Source organism: Lithobates pipiens, unplaced genomic scaffold, assembly GCF_037356315.1.
Source record: "Lithobates pipiens isolate NorthernLeopardFrog02 unplaced genomic scaffold, aLitPip1_a1.2 Scaffold_8, whole genome shotgun sequence".
In the NCBI taxonomy this organism is placed as follows: Eukaryota; Metazoa; Chordata; class Amphibia; order Anura; family Ranidae; genus Lithobates; species Lithobates pipiens.
Window position 1 is genome coordinate 546,069,756 of NW_027507903.1, and position 14,813 is coordinate 546,084,568.

The 14,813-nt window shown below is 46.2% G+C and overlaps 1 protein-coding gene across 2 annotated transcripts in view; it reads right to left on the reverse strand.

Annotated features, from left to right (window-relative positions):
• Positions 1-14,813, reverse strand: part of LOC143963601 (nucleoplasmin-like) — a 45,567-nt gene that overhangs the window by 12,081 nt on the left and 18,673 nt on the right. For both annotated transcript variants that reach the window (XM_077473281.1, XM_077473280.1), the window contains exons 3-4: positions 14,265-14,378; positions 13,375-13,468 (exon numbers count right to left, since the gene is read on the reverse strand). In XM_077473281.1, the coding sequence (XP_077329407.1) occupies positions 13,375-13,468; positions 14,265-14,378 (208 nt within the window). The remainder of the gene's footprint in view (positions 1-13,374; positions 13,469-14,264; positions 14,379-14,813) is intronic.

Here is a 14,813-nt window from a genome sequence, read left to right on the forward strand (position 1 = left end):
AGATGGTGTCGCCGCTGAATGTCAGCAAGGCGAGCCATGGCCGTGTAAGATCTTCTGAAATGGGCCGAGATTTTCCTTGCCTGCCGCAAGATGTCCTGGACCCCAGGGTATTTGACAAGGAATCGCTGCACGACCAAGTTTAAGACGTGTGCCATGCACGGCACGTGCGTGATTTTGCCCTGTTTCAATGCGCTAAGCAGATTGGCACCGTTGTCACACACCACTTTACCAACTGTCAAATTGAGCGGTGTTAGCCACTCATCTGCCTGTGAACGCAAAGCTGAAAGGAGTGCCGGGCCAGTGTGGCTCTTTGCTTCCAGGCACAACAGACGCAGCACGGCATGGCAACGTCTCACCTGGCATGTGGAATAGGTTCTGGGGAGCTTGGGCGGTGCAGTGGAAGAGACGCTAGCAGCGGAAAAGGAGGAGGCAGCTGAGGAGGAGAGGGAGGAGGATGGAGTAGGAGGAGGAGAAGAAGAGTCAGGCCTGCATGCAATCCGTGGCGGTAAAACCAAATCTACACGGGTGCCACGGGTTACATGCTTGACGGCCGTCAGAAGGTTCACCCAGTGGGCAGTAAAACTGATATACCTTCCCTGCCCGTGTTTGCTAGACCACGTGTCTGTGGTCAGATGTATCTTGGCACCGACACTGTGTGCCAGAGATACATTCACTTGCCGCTGAACATGGCCATATAGCTCTGGGATGCCCTTCTCTGAGAAATACTTCCTTCCTGGGACCTTCCATTGTGGTGTTCCAATGGCCACAAATTTGCGAAAGGCCTCCGAGTCCACCAGTTTATATGGCAGTAGTTGGCGGGCTATGAGTTCTGACAAGCCAGCCGCCAACCGTTGGGCAAGAGGGTTATCCGGCGTCATCATTTTTTTACGCTCAAACATTAGGCCCACGGAAGCCTGCCTTTTTGCAGAAAAATGTGAGCTTGGCGTGATGGAAGGTGGAGTGGAGGACAATTGTGAGGAGAGAGGAGAAGGAGAAGTAGAAGACGAGGCTGGACGGTGAGAGCCTGCAGTGTGGCTTTGTGTGTTCCGTTGCTCCCACTGGGCTCGGTGATGGCTGCTCATGTGCCTTCTTAAGGCGGTCGTCCCTAGGTGAGTATTGGGCTTACCGCGACTAACGCGTTGACTGCAAAGATTGCAGATGGCAACGCTATTGTCAGCAGCGGACACGTTAAAAAAAGCCCACACTGCGGAGCCATGTGCCGGTGTCCTGGGAGCGCCAGATGTGACCGTACATGGTCGATGACTCGCTCCTGATACATTTGCAGTCTGCTTTGTCCCTGCTGTGCAATGTAAGTCATTGCTGCTTCTCCTCCCTATCTGCTGGTCCATATCTCCCTCTGAACTCCCCTCCTCTTCCTCTCTTGTGGGCACCCACGTGACATCACTAGACACGTCATCATCAACGTCACCTTCCCCACCGCTATAAGTAGAGTAGGCAGCAACACCGGGGACCAACCTCCTCCTTGGGCTGATCTGGGTACTGGCGTCAGACTGCTGAGTAGCGCTTGTTGCTACCTCCTCTTCCTGATCCAATACCAAGAGTGGCTGCGCATCAGAAATGTCCTCTTGATATGGATCGGAAAATAATTCCAGTGACTCAAGCGGAAGGTATGTGGTGGTGGTGGTGGTGGTCGTGTTGTTGGTGGTAGTGTCTTTGGGGGTGCACATAGCAGAGAGTGAAGAAGAGGGTGCAGATCGAGAGGATGAGGAGGGTGCAGAAGAGTAAGGCTGAGCGAGCCACTCAACCAAGTCTGGTGCATCCTTTAAAGTAATTGAACGCACCTTCTGCAACTTCCCACTTTGGCTCAAGCCTGTTGCTCCTGCCCTACCCCTACCACCCCTGCGGAAGGGCCTGCCTCTTCCTCTGCATGTCATTTTTTAAATGACCCTGTGACAAAACTCTTAGTCCCTATACCGCTGAAGGACTGCTGCAGTATAGGTGAGCGGTCAGCAGTGGTGCACGTCAACCCTATCTATTGTGGACCTATAGCGGTCCTTACAGAACAGCAGACTGTACCGCACTCAAGCCTATGTACCGTAGCACCCTATACCAAGTTACCAGTCCTTATAAGAACTTTTGTGGACCAAGCAGGTTGTGTATTAGTGTTTAGCAGACTGTACGTCAGTCCCTATACCGCTGAAGGACTGCTGCAGTATAGGGCAGCGGTCAGCAGTGGTGCACGTCAACCCTATCTATTGTGGACCGATAGCGGTCCTTACAGAACAGCAGACTGTACCGCACTCAAGCCTATGTACCGTAGCACCCTATACCAAGTTACCAGTCCTTATAAGAACTTTTGTGGACCAAGCAGGTTGTGTATTAGTGTTTAGCAGACTGTACGTCAGTCCCTATACCGCTGAAGGACTGCTGCAGTATAGGGCAGCGGTCAGCAGTGGTGCACGTCAACCCTATCTATTGTGGACCGATAGCGGTCCTTACAGAACAGCAGACTGTACCGCACTCAAGCCTATGTACCGTAGCACCCTATACCAAGTTACCAGTCCTTATAAGAACTTTTGTGGAACAAGCAGGTTGTGTGTTAGTGATTAGCAGACTGTACGTCAGTCCCTATACCAATGAAGGACTGCTGCAGTATAGGGCAGCGGTCAGCAGTAGTGCACGGCAACCCTATGTATTGTGGACCGATAGCGGTCCTTACAGAACAGCAGACTGTACCGCACTCAAGCCTATGTACCGTAGCACCCTATACCAAGTTACCAGTCCTTATAAGAACTTTTGTGGACCAAGCAGGTTGTGTATTAGTGTTTAGCAGACTGTACGTCAGTCCCTATACCGCTGAAGGACTGCTGCAGTATAGGGCAGCGGTCAGCAGTGGTGCACGTCAACCCTATCTATTGTGGACCGATAGCGGTCCTTACAGAACAGCAGACTGTACCGCACTCAAGCCTATGTACCGTAGCACCCTATACCAAGTTACCAGTCCTTATAAGAACTTTTGTGGACCAAGCAGGTTGTGTATTAGTGTTTAGCAGACTGTACGTCAGTCCCTATACCGCTGAAGGACTGCTGCAGTATAGGGCAGCGGTCAGCAGTGGTGCACGTCAACCCTATGTATTGTGGACCGATAGCGGTCCTTACAGAACAGCAGACTGTAACGCACTCAGGCCTATGTACCGTAGCACCCTATACCAAGTTACCAGTCCTTATAAAAACTTTTGTGGACCAAGCAGGTTGTGTATTAGTGTTTAGCAGACTGTACGTCAGTCCCTATACCGCTGAAGGACTGCTGCAGTATAGGGCAGCGGTCAGCAGTGGTGCACGTCAACCCTATCTATTGTGGACCGATAGCGGTCCTTACAGAACAGCAGACTGTACCGCACTCAAGCCTATGTACCGTAGCACCCTATACCAAGTTACCAGTCCTTATAAGAACTTTTGTGGAACAAGCAGGTTGTGTGTTAGTGATTAGCAGACTGTACGTCAGTCCCTATACCAATGAAGGACTGCTGCAGTATAGGGCAGCGGTCAGCAGTAGTGCACGGCAACCCTATGTATTGTGGACCGATAGCGGTCCTTACAGAACAGCAGACTGTAACGCACTCAGGCCTATGTACCGTAGCACCCTATACCAAGTTACCAGTCCTTATAAAAACTTTTGTGGACCAAGCAGGTTGTGTATTAGTGTTTAGCAGACTGTACGTCAGTCCCTATACCGCTGAAGGACTGCTGCAGTATAGGGCAGCGGTCAGCAGTGGTGCACGTCAACCCTATCTATTGTGGACCGATAGCGGTCCTTACAGAACAGCAGACTGTACCGCACTCAAGCCTATGTACCGTAGCACCCTATACCAAGTTACCAGTCCTTATAAGAACTTTTGTGGAACAAGCAGGTTGTGTGTTAGTGATTAGCAGACTGTACGTCAGTCCCTATACCAATGAAGGACTGCTGCAGTATAGGGCAGCGGTCAGCAGTAGTGCACGGCAACCCTATGTATTGTGGACCGATAGCGGTCCTTACAGAACAGCAGACTGTACCGCACTCAAGCCTATGTACCGTAGCACCCTATACCAAGTTACCAGTCCTTATAAGAACTTTTGTGGACCAAGCAGGTTGTGTATTAGTGTTTAGCAGACTGTACGTCAGTCCCTATACCGCTGAAGGACTGCTGCAGTATAGGGCAGCGGTCAGCAGTGGTGCACGTCAACCCTATCTATTGTGGACCGATAGCGGTCCTTACAGAACAGCAGACTGTACCGCACTCAAGCCTATGTACCGTAGCACCCTATACCAAGTTACCAGTCCTTATAAGAACTTTTGTGGAACAAGCAGGTTGTGTGTTAGTGATTAGCAGACTGTACGTCAGTCCCTATACCAATGAAGGACTGCTGCAGTATAGGGCAGCGGTCAGCAGTAGTGCACGGCAACCCTATGTATTGTGGACCGATAGCGGTCCTTACAGAACAGCAGACTGTACCGCACTCAAGCCTATGTACCGTAGCACCCTATACCAAGTTACCAGTCCTTATAAGAACTTTTGTGGACCAAGCAGGTTGTGTATTAGTGTTTAGCAGACTGTACGTCAGTCCCTATACCGCTGAAGGACTGCTGCAGTATAGGGCAGCGGTCAGCAGTGGTGCACGTCAACCCTATCTATTGTGGACCGATAGCGGTCCTTACAGAACAGCAGACTGTACCGCACTCAAGCCTATGTACCGTAGCACCCTATACCAAGTTACCAGTCCTTATAAGAACTTTTGTGGACCAAGCAGGTTGTGTATTAGTGTTTAGCAGACTGTACGTCAGTCCCTATACCGCTGAAGGACTGCTGCAGTATAGGGCAGCGGTCAGCAGTGGTGCACGTCAACCCTATCTATTGTGGACCGATAGCGGTCCTTACAGAACAGCAGACTGTACCGCACTCAAGCCTATGTACCGTAGCACCCTATACCAAGTTACCAGTCCTTATAAGAACTTTTGTGGAACAAGCAGGTTGTGTGTTAGTGATTAGCAGACTGTACGTCAGTCCCTATACCAATGAAGGACTGCTGCAGTATAGGGCAGCGGTCAGCAGTAGTGCACGGCAACCCTATGTATTGTGGACCGATAGCGGTCCTTACAGAACAGCAGACTGTACCGCACTCAAGCCTATGTACCGTAGCACCCTATACCAAGTTACCAGTCCTTATAAGAACTTTTGTGGACCAAGCAGGTTGTGTATTAGTGTTTAGCAGACTGTACGTCAGTCCCTATACCGCTGAAGGACTGCTGCAGTATAGGGCAGCGGTCAGCAGTGGTGCACGTCAACCCTATGTATTGTGGACCGATAGCGGTCCTTACAGAACAGCAGACTGTAACGCACTCAGGCCTATGTACCGTAGCACCCTATACCAAGTTACCAGTCCTTATAAGAACTTTTGTGGACCAAGCAGGTTGTGTGTTAGTGATTAGCAGACTGTACGTCAGTCCCTATACCAATGAAGGACTGCTGCAGTATAGGGCAGCGGTCAGCAGTAGTGCACGGCAACCCTATGTATTGTGGACCGATAGCGGTCCTTACAGAACAGCAGACTGTAACGCACTCAGGCCTATGTACCGTAGCACCCTATACCAAGTTACCAGTCCTTATAAAAACTTTTGTGGACCAAGCAGGTTGTGTGTTAGTGTTTAGCAGACTGTGCGTCAGTCCCTATACCGCTGAAGGACTGCTGCAGTATAGGGCAGCGGTCAGCAGTGGTGCACGTCAACCCTATCTATTGTGGACCGATAGCGGTCCTTACAGAACAGCAGACTGTACCGCACTCAAGCCTATGTACCGTAGCACCCTATACCAAGTTACCAGTCCTTATAAGAACTTTTGTGGACCAAGCAGGTTGTGTATTAGTGTTTAGCAGACTGTACGTCAGTCCCTATACCGCTGAAGGACTGCTGCAGTATAGGGCAGCGGTCAGCAGTGGTGCACGTCAACCCTATCTATTGTGGACCGATAGCGGTCCTTACAGAACAGCAGACTGTACCGCACTCAAGCCTATGTACCGTAGCACCCTATACCAAGTTACCAGTCCTTATAAGAACTTTTGTGGACCAAGCAGGTTGTGTATTAGTGTTTAGCAGACTGTACGTCAGTCCCTATACCGCTGAAGGACTGCTGCAGTATAGGGCAGCGGTCAGCAGTGGTGCACGTCAACCCTATCTATTGTGGACCGATAGCGGTCCTTACAGAACAGCAGACTGTACCGCACTCAAGCCTATGTACCGTAGCACCCTATACCAAGTTACCAGTCCTTATAAGAACTTTTGTGGAACAAGCAGGTTGTGTGTTAGTGATTAGCAGACTGTACGTCAGTCCCTATACCAATGAAGGACTGCTGCAGTATAGGGCAGCGGTCAGCAGTAGTGCACGGCAACCCTATGTATTGTGGACCGATAGCGGTCCTTACAGAACAGCAGACTGTACCGCACTCAAGCCTATGTACCGTAGCACCCTATACCAAGTTACCAGTCCTTATAAGAACTTTTGTGGACCAAGCAGGTTGTGTATTAGTGTTTAGCAGACTGTACGTCAGTCCCTATACCGCTGAAGGACTGCTGCAGTATAGGGCAGCGGTCAGCAGTGGTGCACGTCAACCCTATGTATTGTGGACCGATAGCGGTCCTTACAGAACAGCAGACTGTAACGCACTCAGGCCTATGTACCGTAGCACCCTATACCAAGTTACCAGTCCTTATAAGAACTTTTGTGGACCAAGCAGGTTGTGTGTTAGTGATTAGCAGACTGTACGTCAGTCCCTATACCAATGAAGGACTGCTGCAGTATAGGGCAGCGGTCAGCAGTAGTGCACGGCAACCCTATGTATTGTGGACCGATAGCGGTCCTTACAGAACAGCAGACTGTAACGCACTCAGGCCTATGTACCGTAGCACCCTATACCAAGTTACCAGTCCTTATAAAAACTTTTGTGGACCAAGCAGGTTGTGTGTTAGTGTTTAGCAGACTGTGCGTCAGTCCCTATACCGCTGAAGGACTGCTGCAGTATAGGGCAGCGGTCAGCAGTGGTGCACGTCAACCCTATCTATTGTGGACCGATAGCGGTCCTTACAGAACAGCAGACTGTACCGCACTCAAGCCTATGTACCGTAGCACCCTATACCAAGTTACCAGTCCTTATAAGAACTTTTGTGGACCAAGCAGGTTGTGTATTAGTGTTTAGCAGACTGTACGTCAGTCCCTATACCGCTGAAGGACTGCTGCAGTATAGGGCAGCGGTCAGCAGTGGTGCACGTCAACCCTATGTATTGTGGACCGATAGCGGTCCTTACAGAACAGCAGACTGTAACGCACTCAGGCCTATGTACCGTAGCACCCTATACCAAGTTACCAGTCCTTATAAGAACTTTTGTGGACCAAGCAGGTTGTGTGTTAGTGATTAGCAGACTGTACGTCAGTCCCTATACCAATGAAGGACTGCTGCAGTATAGGGCAGCGGTCAGCAGTAGTGCACGGCAACCCTATGTATTGTGGACCGATAGCGGTCCTTACAGAACAGCAGACTGTACTGCACTCAGGCCTATGTACCGTAGCACCCTATACCAAGTTACCAGTCCTTATAAAAACTTTTGTGGACCAAGCAGGTTGTGTGTTAGTGTTTAGCAGACTGTGCGTCAGTCCCTATACCGCTGAAGGACTGCTGCAGTATAGGGCAGCGGTCAGCAGTAGTGCACGGCAACCCTATGTATTGTGGACCGATAGCGGTCCTTACAGAACAGCAGACTGTAACGCACTCAGGCCTATGTACCGTAGCACCCTATACCAAGTTACCAGTCCTTATAAGAACTTTTGTGGACCAAGCAGGTTGTGTGTTAGTGATTAGCAGACTGTACGTCAGTCCCTATACCAATGAAGGACTGCTGCAGTATAGGGCAGCGGTCAGCAGTAGTGCACGGCAACCCTATGTATTGTGGACCGATAGCGGTCCTTACAGAACAGCAGACTGTACCGCACCCAAGCCTATGTACCGTAGCACCCTAGACAGACCAAGTTACCAGTCCTGATAAAGAGCTTTGTGGAACAAGTGAGTTGTGAATGATTAGCAGACTGCAGCAGAAGGGCAGCAGTCAAGTATAATATTCTTTCTATATTTGGAAGAAAGAATATTATACGTGTACAAGCCTATTACCGTACCACTGATACCAGTCCTGAAAAGAACCTTTGTGGAACTAATAGTAACAGCAAGTCTTTAAAATTATCCTCACTGCCTGACACACTGCTTCCTGCCTGTCCCTATACAAATTGGCAAAAAAGAGTAGGCTGGAACGATTAGCTGGAACAGCTCTTTTGTGGACCTGATAGTAACAGCTAATGATGATGATGATGATGATGATGAAGAAAGACTAATCTGGCTGAGCTGTCCCTAAAATAGCAGCATACAGCGCTCTGTCCCTTTATCTAAACTGACAAAAGAAACTCAGGCTGCTGACCTAACACCTATACCAGTCCTGAAAAGAACTTTTGTGTACCAAATAGCTAGCGTTTTCTCTGTCCCTACTCCACACAGGATCCTTTCCCTACAGTGACAGAAGAAAGAATGTAAAATGGCCACCGGATCGGGTGTATTTATAGGTTAGGGGGAATGTCCAAGTGTCCATGAGCTGTCATGTCTCAATTGGTTGTCCTGTAACACATGATAAACGTGTCACGAAAGGTTAAAGTTCTTGTATACATTAAACACGTAAGTCCGCCGGGGCGAACGACGGAAAAAGGCGTTCGAACCCGCGGACGGCGAAAGTCGGAAATTCGCCGCGAAACGACCGCCGGGCGAACCGTTCGGCCATCACTACCCGGCAGTATAGCCTTATGGCTTCACACCAGGAACCCTACTGCGCATTTGCGAGGCGAGGCACCTCTCCTCTCTCCTACTGGCCCAGTGGCCGGGGAAGTAGGAGGAGGGAGCCCAAGTGGTGATGCAAATATCTGCAGCTGAGGCTTCTGGAAGTATTCTGACAGGTATTCTGTGTCCTCCCCACCCCCCCCCCCCCCACCTCCGGAAAATTGGCAAATCTGGCACCGGAAGGAGGGGGTGGGGAGTACAATCTGCACTGGAAACATGTTACATGGTCCACCCTAAAATCAGGTGGAACATGGAATGTCCCGAGGGGTGAACTTAGCCACTTTCATATTCCACTGTAACAAGATAATCAATGTTAAAGGATAAGTGGCTGGGATATATTGGACAGCAAGTGAACATGTCCTTAAAGTTGGCGTGTTGAGAGTAGGCAAGGACTGAATTGTAATAAGACAACTGGGTCCAAGCAACTTCCAAACTGCAGCTCTTGTGGGCTGTTCCCAATCTGTGGTGGCCAGAGCCTACTAACATGGTCCAAAGAAGCAAAACCAGCAAACCGGTGACAGGGCCAAGGCTCATTGAACCAAACGGGCAGCAAAGGTGTGTGCTGATCCATTAGAAATTACACATTGCATCAGTTTTTTGCATATGGGGTTGGGTAGCTACAGCCAAAAGCACCTCCAGTGGGCACCAGAACTGGACAACAGAGCAATGAAAAAAATAAAAAAAAATAAGTAGGTCCAATCCACAGAGGGCAACCTTACAACTTACAGGACTTCGAGGATCTGTTAGTGATGGCTTGGTGCCAGATTCCACAGCATACATTCAGAGGTCTAGTGAGTTCATGCCTCGTTGGGTTATGGTGGATGGTCAGAATGGCCAAATCGGTGAATGTAAAGCCAAAACTTGTTAGCGTAGGATAGTATTATGACCCCTGTGTGTTATGTTGGGTTGTTTTACTTTCCTCCCGTTACTGTTCCAGAGACAGAATGGAAAATCTCTCCAAAATTAGGAAATGTCCCCTCAGACAGTGGTCACCGAGCAAGTGACTGCTCTAAGGTTGTGGATTTTTTGGTACTTTCTGTACTCAACTTCACCTCCAGAAAATTTTACCCAGCCCCCCTTCCTTCATGATCAGGCCATTCGGCACTGTGCTACTTTAACTGGTAATTAAGCAGTCGGTACCCAAACTGAATGTAGACCCCCCCCCGCCACAAATCAAGCTGTCTTTTGGGGGTATTCAATCACCACTGCGAATATATATATATTTTCGCATTGGCGATTGATTGATTGAACACCCCCAAAAGACAGCTTTGTGTGGGGGAAACACACACACACACACACAGTGCCTTGAAAATTTTCCACATTTTGTCATGTTACAACCAAAAACGTAGTTAATACTTTGTAGAACCACCTTTTGCTGCAATTACAACTGCAAAGTCTTTTTGAGGATGTCTCTACCAGCTTTGAACATCTAGAGTGACTTTTGCCCATTCTTTGCTCTGTCAGATTAGATGGAGTGTCTGAACAGCAACTTTCAAGTCTTGACACAGATTCTCAATTGGATTTAGGTCTTCACTTTGACTGGGTTATTCGAAAACATGAATATGCTTTGAACTAAACCATTTCATACTAGCTCTAGCTATACTTTTAGGGTTGTTCTGCTGGAACGTGAACTTCCACCCCAGTCTCAACAGGTTTTCTTCTAAGATTGCTCAGTATTTGGCTCCATCCATCTTCCCATCAACTCTGACCAGCTTCCCTGTCCCTGCTGGGGAAAAAAAAAAAAAAAAAAAAAAGGAGCACCCCCACAACATAATGCTGCCACCACCATGTTTCACAGTGGGGATGGTATGTTCAGGGTGATGTACAGTGTTAGTTTTCCACCACACAGCATTCTGCTTTTAGGCCAAAAAGTTTAATTTTGGTCTCATCTGACCAGAGCACCTTCGCCCATGTTTGCCATGTCTCCTACATGGCTTCTCAAACTGCAAATGGGACTTCTTCTAGATTTTTTTCAACAATGCCTCTCTTCTTGCCACTCTTTCATAAAGATCAGATTTGTGGAGTGCACAACTAATAGTTGTCCTGTGGACAGATTCTCCCACCTGGGCTGTGGATCTCTGCAGCTCCTCCAGAGTTACCATGGGCCTCTTGACTACTTCTCTGATAAATGCTCTCCCTGCCCGGACTGTCAGTTTAGGTGGGTGGCCATGTCTTGGTAGGTTTGCAGTTGTGCCATACTCTATTTTCAGAATGTTCAAAGCTTGGTTTTTTTTTTTTTCTTAAATAACCTAACCCTGCTTTAATCTTCTCCACAACATTATCCCCGACCTGTCTGGTGTGTTCCTTGGCCTTTATGATGCAGTTCGTTCATGAAAGGTTCTCCAACAAACCTCTGAGGGCTTCACAGAACAGATCTATTTATACTGGGATTAAAAAAAACACGCAGGTGGACTCCATTTACTAGTCAGGCGACTTCTGAAGGCAATTGGTTCCACTAAATTTTAGAGATATTAGAGTAAAAAGGGGGCCCAATACAAATGCATACCACACTTTTCAAATATTTAATTTGTAAATAAAATTTGAAAACCATTTATCTTCCACGTCACAATTATGTGCCACTTTGTGTTGTTCCATCACATGAAATACATTTCTGTTTTTGGGTGCAACATTTCAAGGGGTTTGAATACACATACAATTTTTTCTTTTTCGGCAATCAGCGACTTACAATGGGACAACAATAGTACAGTGGGTAATCTGACACAGACTCGGGGGGGGGGGGGGGGGACGAATTGGCCGGGACTTGCTGACGCATGTGTGCGCCCTAAACCCTGAAGTAGGCAGCAACTTAGAAGTACTTTGCCTAAGGTGGCTGATCACCCACAGTATATTGGGGGCAAGAAGGTTAAAATTGCCATAGTTACAAATAGAAGATGAATCCCTACAGCAGGGGGGAAAAAAAAAAGAAGTCAAATTTATTTGATTTTTCTTATATATAAAACTTTAAAAGTAAAATGTCAAAGCCACTAAAGCTTTGAGTAGAGTAGAGAGATTAAAGCCCCCTGTAGGCTTATTATATTGGTGTCCTGTTGGGGAAGATTTATTTCCACTTTCTGCCCTAGAAACAAAACATAATAAAAAAATAAAAATAAAAAAAAAATAAAATAAAAATCTTCTGGCAATTAAAGAGGTGCCTCACATCACATTTTATTATTCCAGGAGACTATAACATTTGGGTTTTACATTACTCTGTCTCGATGACAAGGGCCACCAGAACAAATAATGGTGGTATAACCAACCTTGTGAAGACACACAGCAACAAAATTGACAGGGGCACCAATACTTTCCTTACATAATAATTATAAAAGGTTTTTATTATTAGTATGTACAATTTGATTTCAACAGGATCATTATCTCCTTGGGAAAAAAAAATAAAAAATAGATCAGGAATCATCTGGCTTGAATAGACCTTTATAACTGAACAGCAGGACTTCTAGATTTTTTTTTTTTTTTTACGTTTTTATATGGAGCAGGTCCAGCTTGTTCCCTGACCAGTAGAATGCAGATCAGAGCAAGGCAGCTTCTAAAAACAAAACAAATAATCAGCCTCTAAGCTGTTCTATCGGTATCTGCTAAGCAAATCTTACAACCATCCACTTGCAGACAGTGGATTGCAAAGTCTGCACGGAGCTTAAAGAACAACTCTAGGAAAACAGCTTAACCTTACCACAGGATTTGTAATGCTGTTGAGCCAATTTTGTGATTCACACACATTGCACACTGTATAGCTAGGCAGCTGACAGTTCTCCCCTAGATCAACAATGTAGCTCGGCCATCTCTCCCCATTCATTTTCATTAATTGGATGACAGCATCATTTGTCAAATGAAAAAAGGCACATAATATAGAAACCAGTGATGCTGACCCAGGGAGGTAGTGAAGTTAAAACTAGGAGGAAACAGTGGTCTTCCAGGCTGTGCAGGGGTGTGTGAATCACAGTAACTGCCTATATTCTGGCTGGAACAAGGAAAGGGAAAAAAAAAAAAAAAAAAAAAAAAAAAAAAAAAAAGCATGCCCGCAAAAAGATCTAATTATAGCAAGCCGGATGCTTTTGAAATATTAAATAGCTTTATCTTGATTACAATACAATTAAATGGCTGGAAGGTGAAGTGTGTATACATAGTTATGCTCAGACTGCAATGTTTCTCATTACAAACACCAAGGCTTGTGAATACATTCAATATGGAACCTTTCCCTATATAAACAAGTTCAGCAAGGTCATAATAACGGACTACCTCTATATGTACATAAGAAATGCAAGGACCTGCAATAAAACACATTATCAAAAAGACACAAAATATTTTCAGCATGCTTATTAGAATGGACTACTGTACTTTGATAATCAACAAAATAGAGGCTTGCAAGGGCATCTTTACATTTCATTAGAACCCCCTGCAATTAGAAAATCCATAGCCAGAAGTTCACACATTTGTAAATAACCCTAATATTTGCAATAGTTAAAGCCATACAAGTCCACAAGTCACACCAACCTATTATATCCTGTCCTGATATGTACACCGGTCCACTTCCAGACATTAGAATGAATGTAACAGGAGGAGTGATTTCTACATCATGTAGATTAACCTGCAAATACAGCAACAATGATTATATTTGTCCAATAGTTACTTACAAAATACATACTATATCACTTCTGATGGGGAGAGTACCTGTAAGTGCCTAGTCCAAAAGATCTAGTGCCATTTGCGGCAGCCAGTTAAGGACATGCACCACTTACAAAATACCCTGTAAGTCCCATATGTCTTCAGCATGCCATCCACCAATAACCTCCACATTGTAATAATTTAAACTACACTTTCATTACGTTATACATACCTGACATATACCCATCACATCTTCAAGCCTTCCCACCCCACTAAAAGATAAAATACATTATAATCATGTGTCCAAAAAGCAAATTTTTCCCCTTCTCAACAGGTCTACTATGATTCTCCCCAGTCAAATACTCAGATTATAACCTAATCACCTGATGCATACCCATTACCCCTGCACTAAGCCTTCACCCAACACAGCTAACATTTTTTTGCATTCCATTCCAAAACCCCATCCTTCCCCCCCCCCCCCCCCGACAGAAGGAGTCCATGTCACTTCTAGTGAACAATTGAGTGGTGCCATTCCCGCTAATACACTAACCTTTAATTGTAATCAAATAACTTAAAAATAAAATAAAAAAACAAACACATTGTTTTATGTATAATGAAAAACAGGCTGAAGATTCCACCTGGAGCAATGGCCTAGTATTAACTCCTTTCTACATGGCCATTTGTTACATTCCCATCCCTTCTCTTAATTAAATTTATAGGTTTACCAATCATTTTTGTATTACATTCAGAGCTCTAATAATTATGGTTCATAGAGTTACCATTGGCTGCAGTGAAGGCTGTAGAGAAGCAATGACAACTTGTTTTCCTTGAGTTTGTTCGGCCTCCACTGCAATAACATGCATTTCATCCTTTGTTGTACCTCCAAGGCAAATCTACTGAATACATAACACATAAAATATAAATAAGCCAGTCCTGAAAAATGTCCCTGACAAATTATAGCTATACAACACCAGCCTCTTGCCTTATTCTACGCTGTACAGCTACTTTGGGTGCGAGTAACATTACAGGGTGCTGCGAGACTGGTGCCCAAGCCAATAAATGTCTTATCCTACATGTTACAGGCCCAGATTGAGGACCATTTTAAAGAGAAGGATATTTGTAATCATGGAGATCTTTATGGAGGGAAAAACCAGGTGTGGAAGATGGATGGTGGGATGAAAATAAGACAGACATTCAACATGTAGGCTGGGTCAGAGAATCAGTGAAAGGGCCAGTTCCCACCACAAATCCAGATGAGTTTCTGCATGTGCATTCCCATCTCCATACAGGACATAATCAATGGAAAGGAAAGGAAAGAAAAGAAAAGA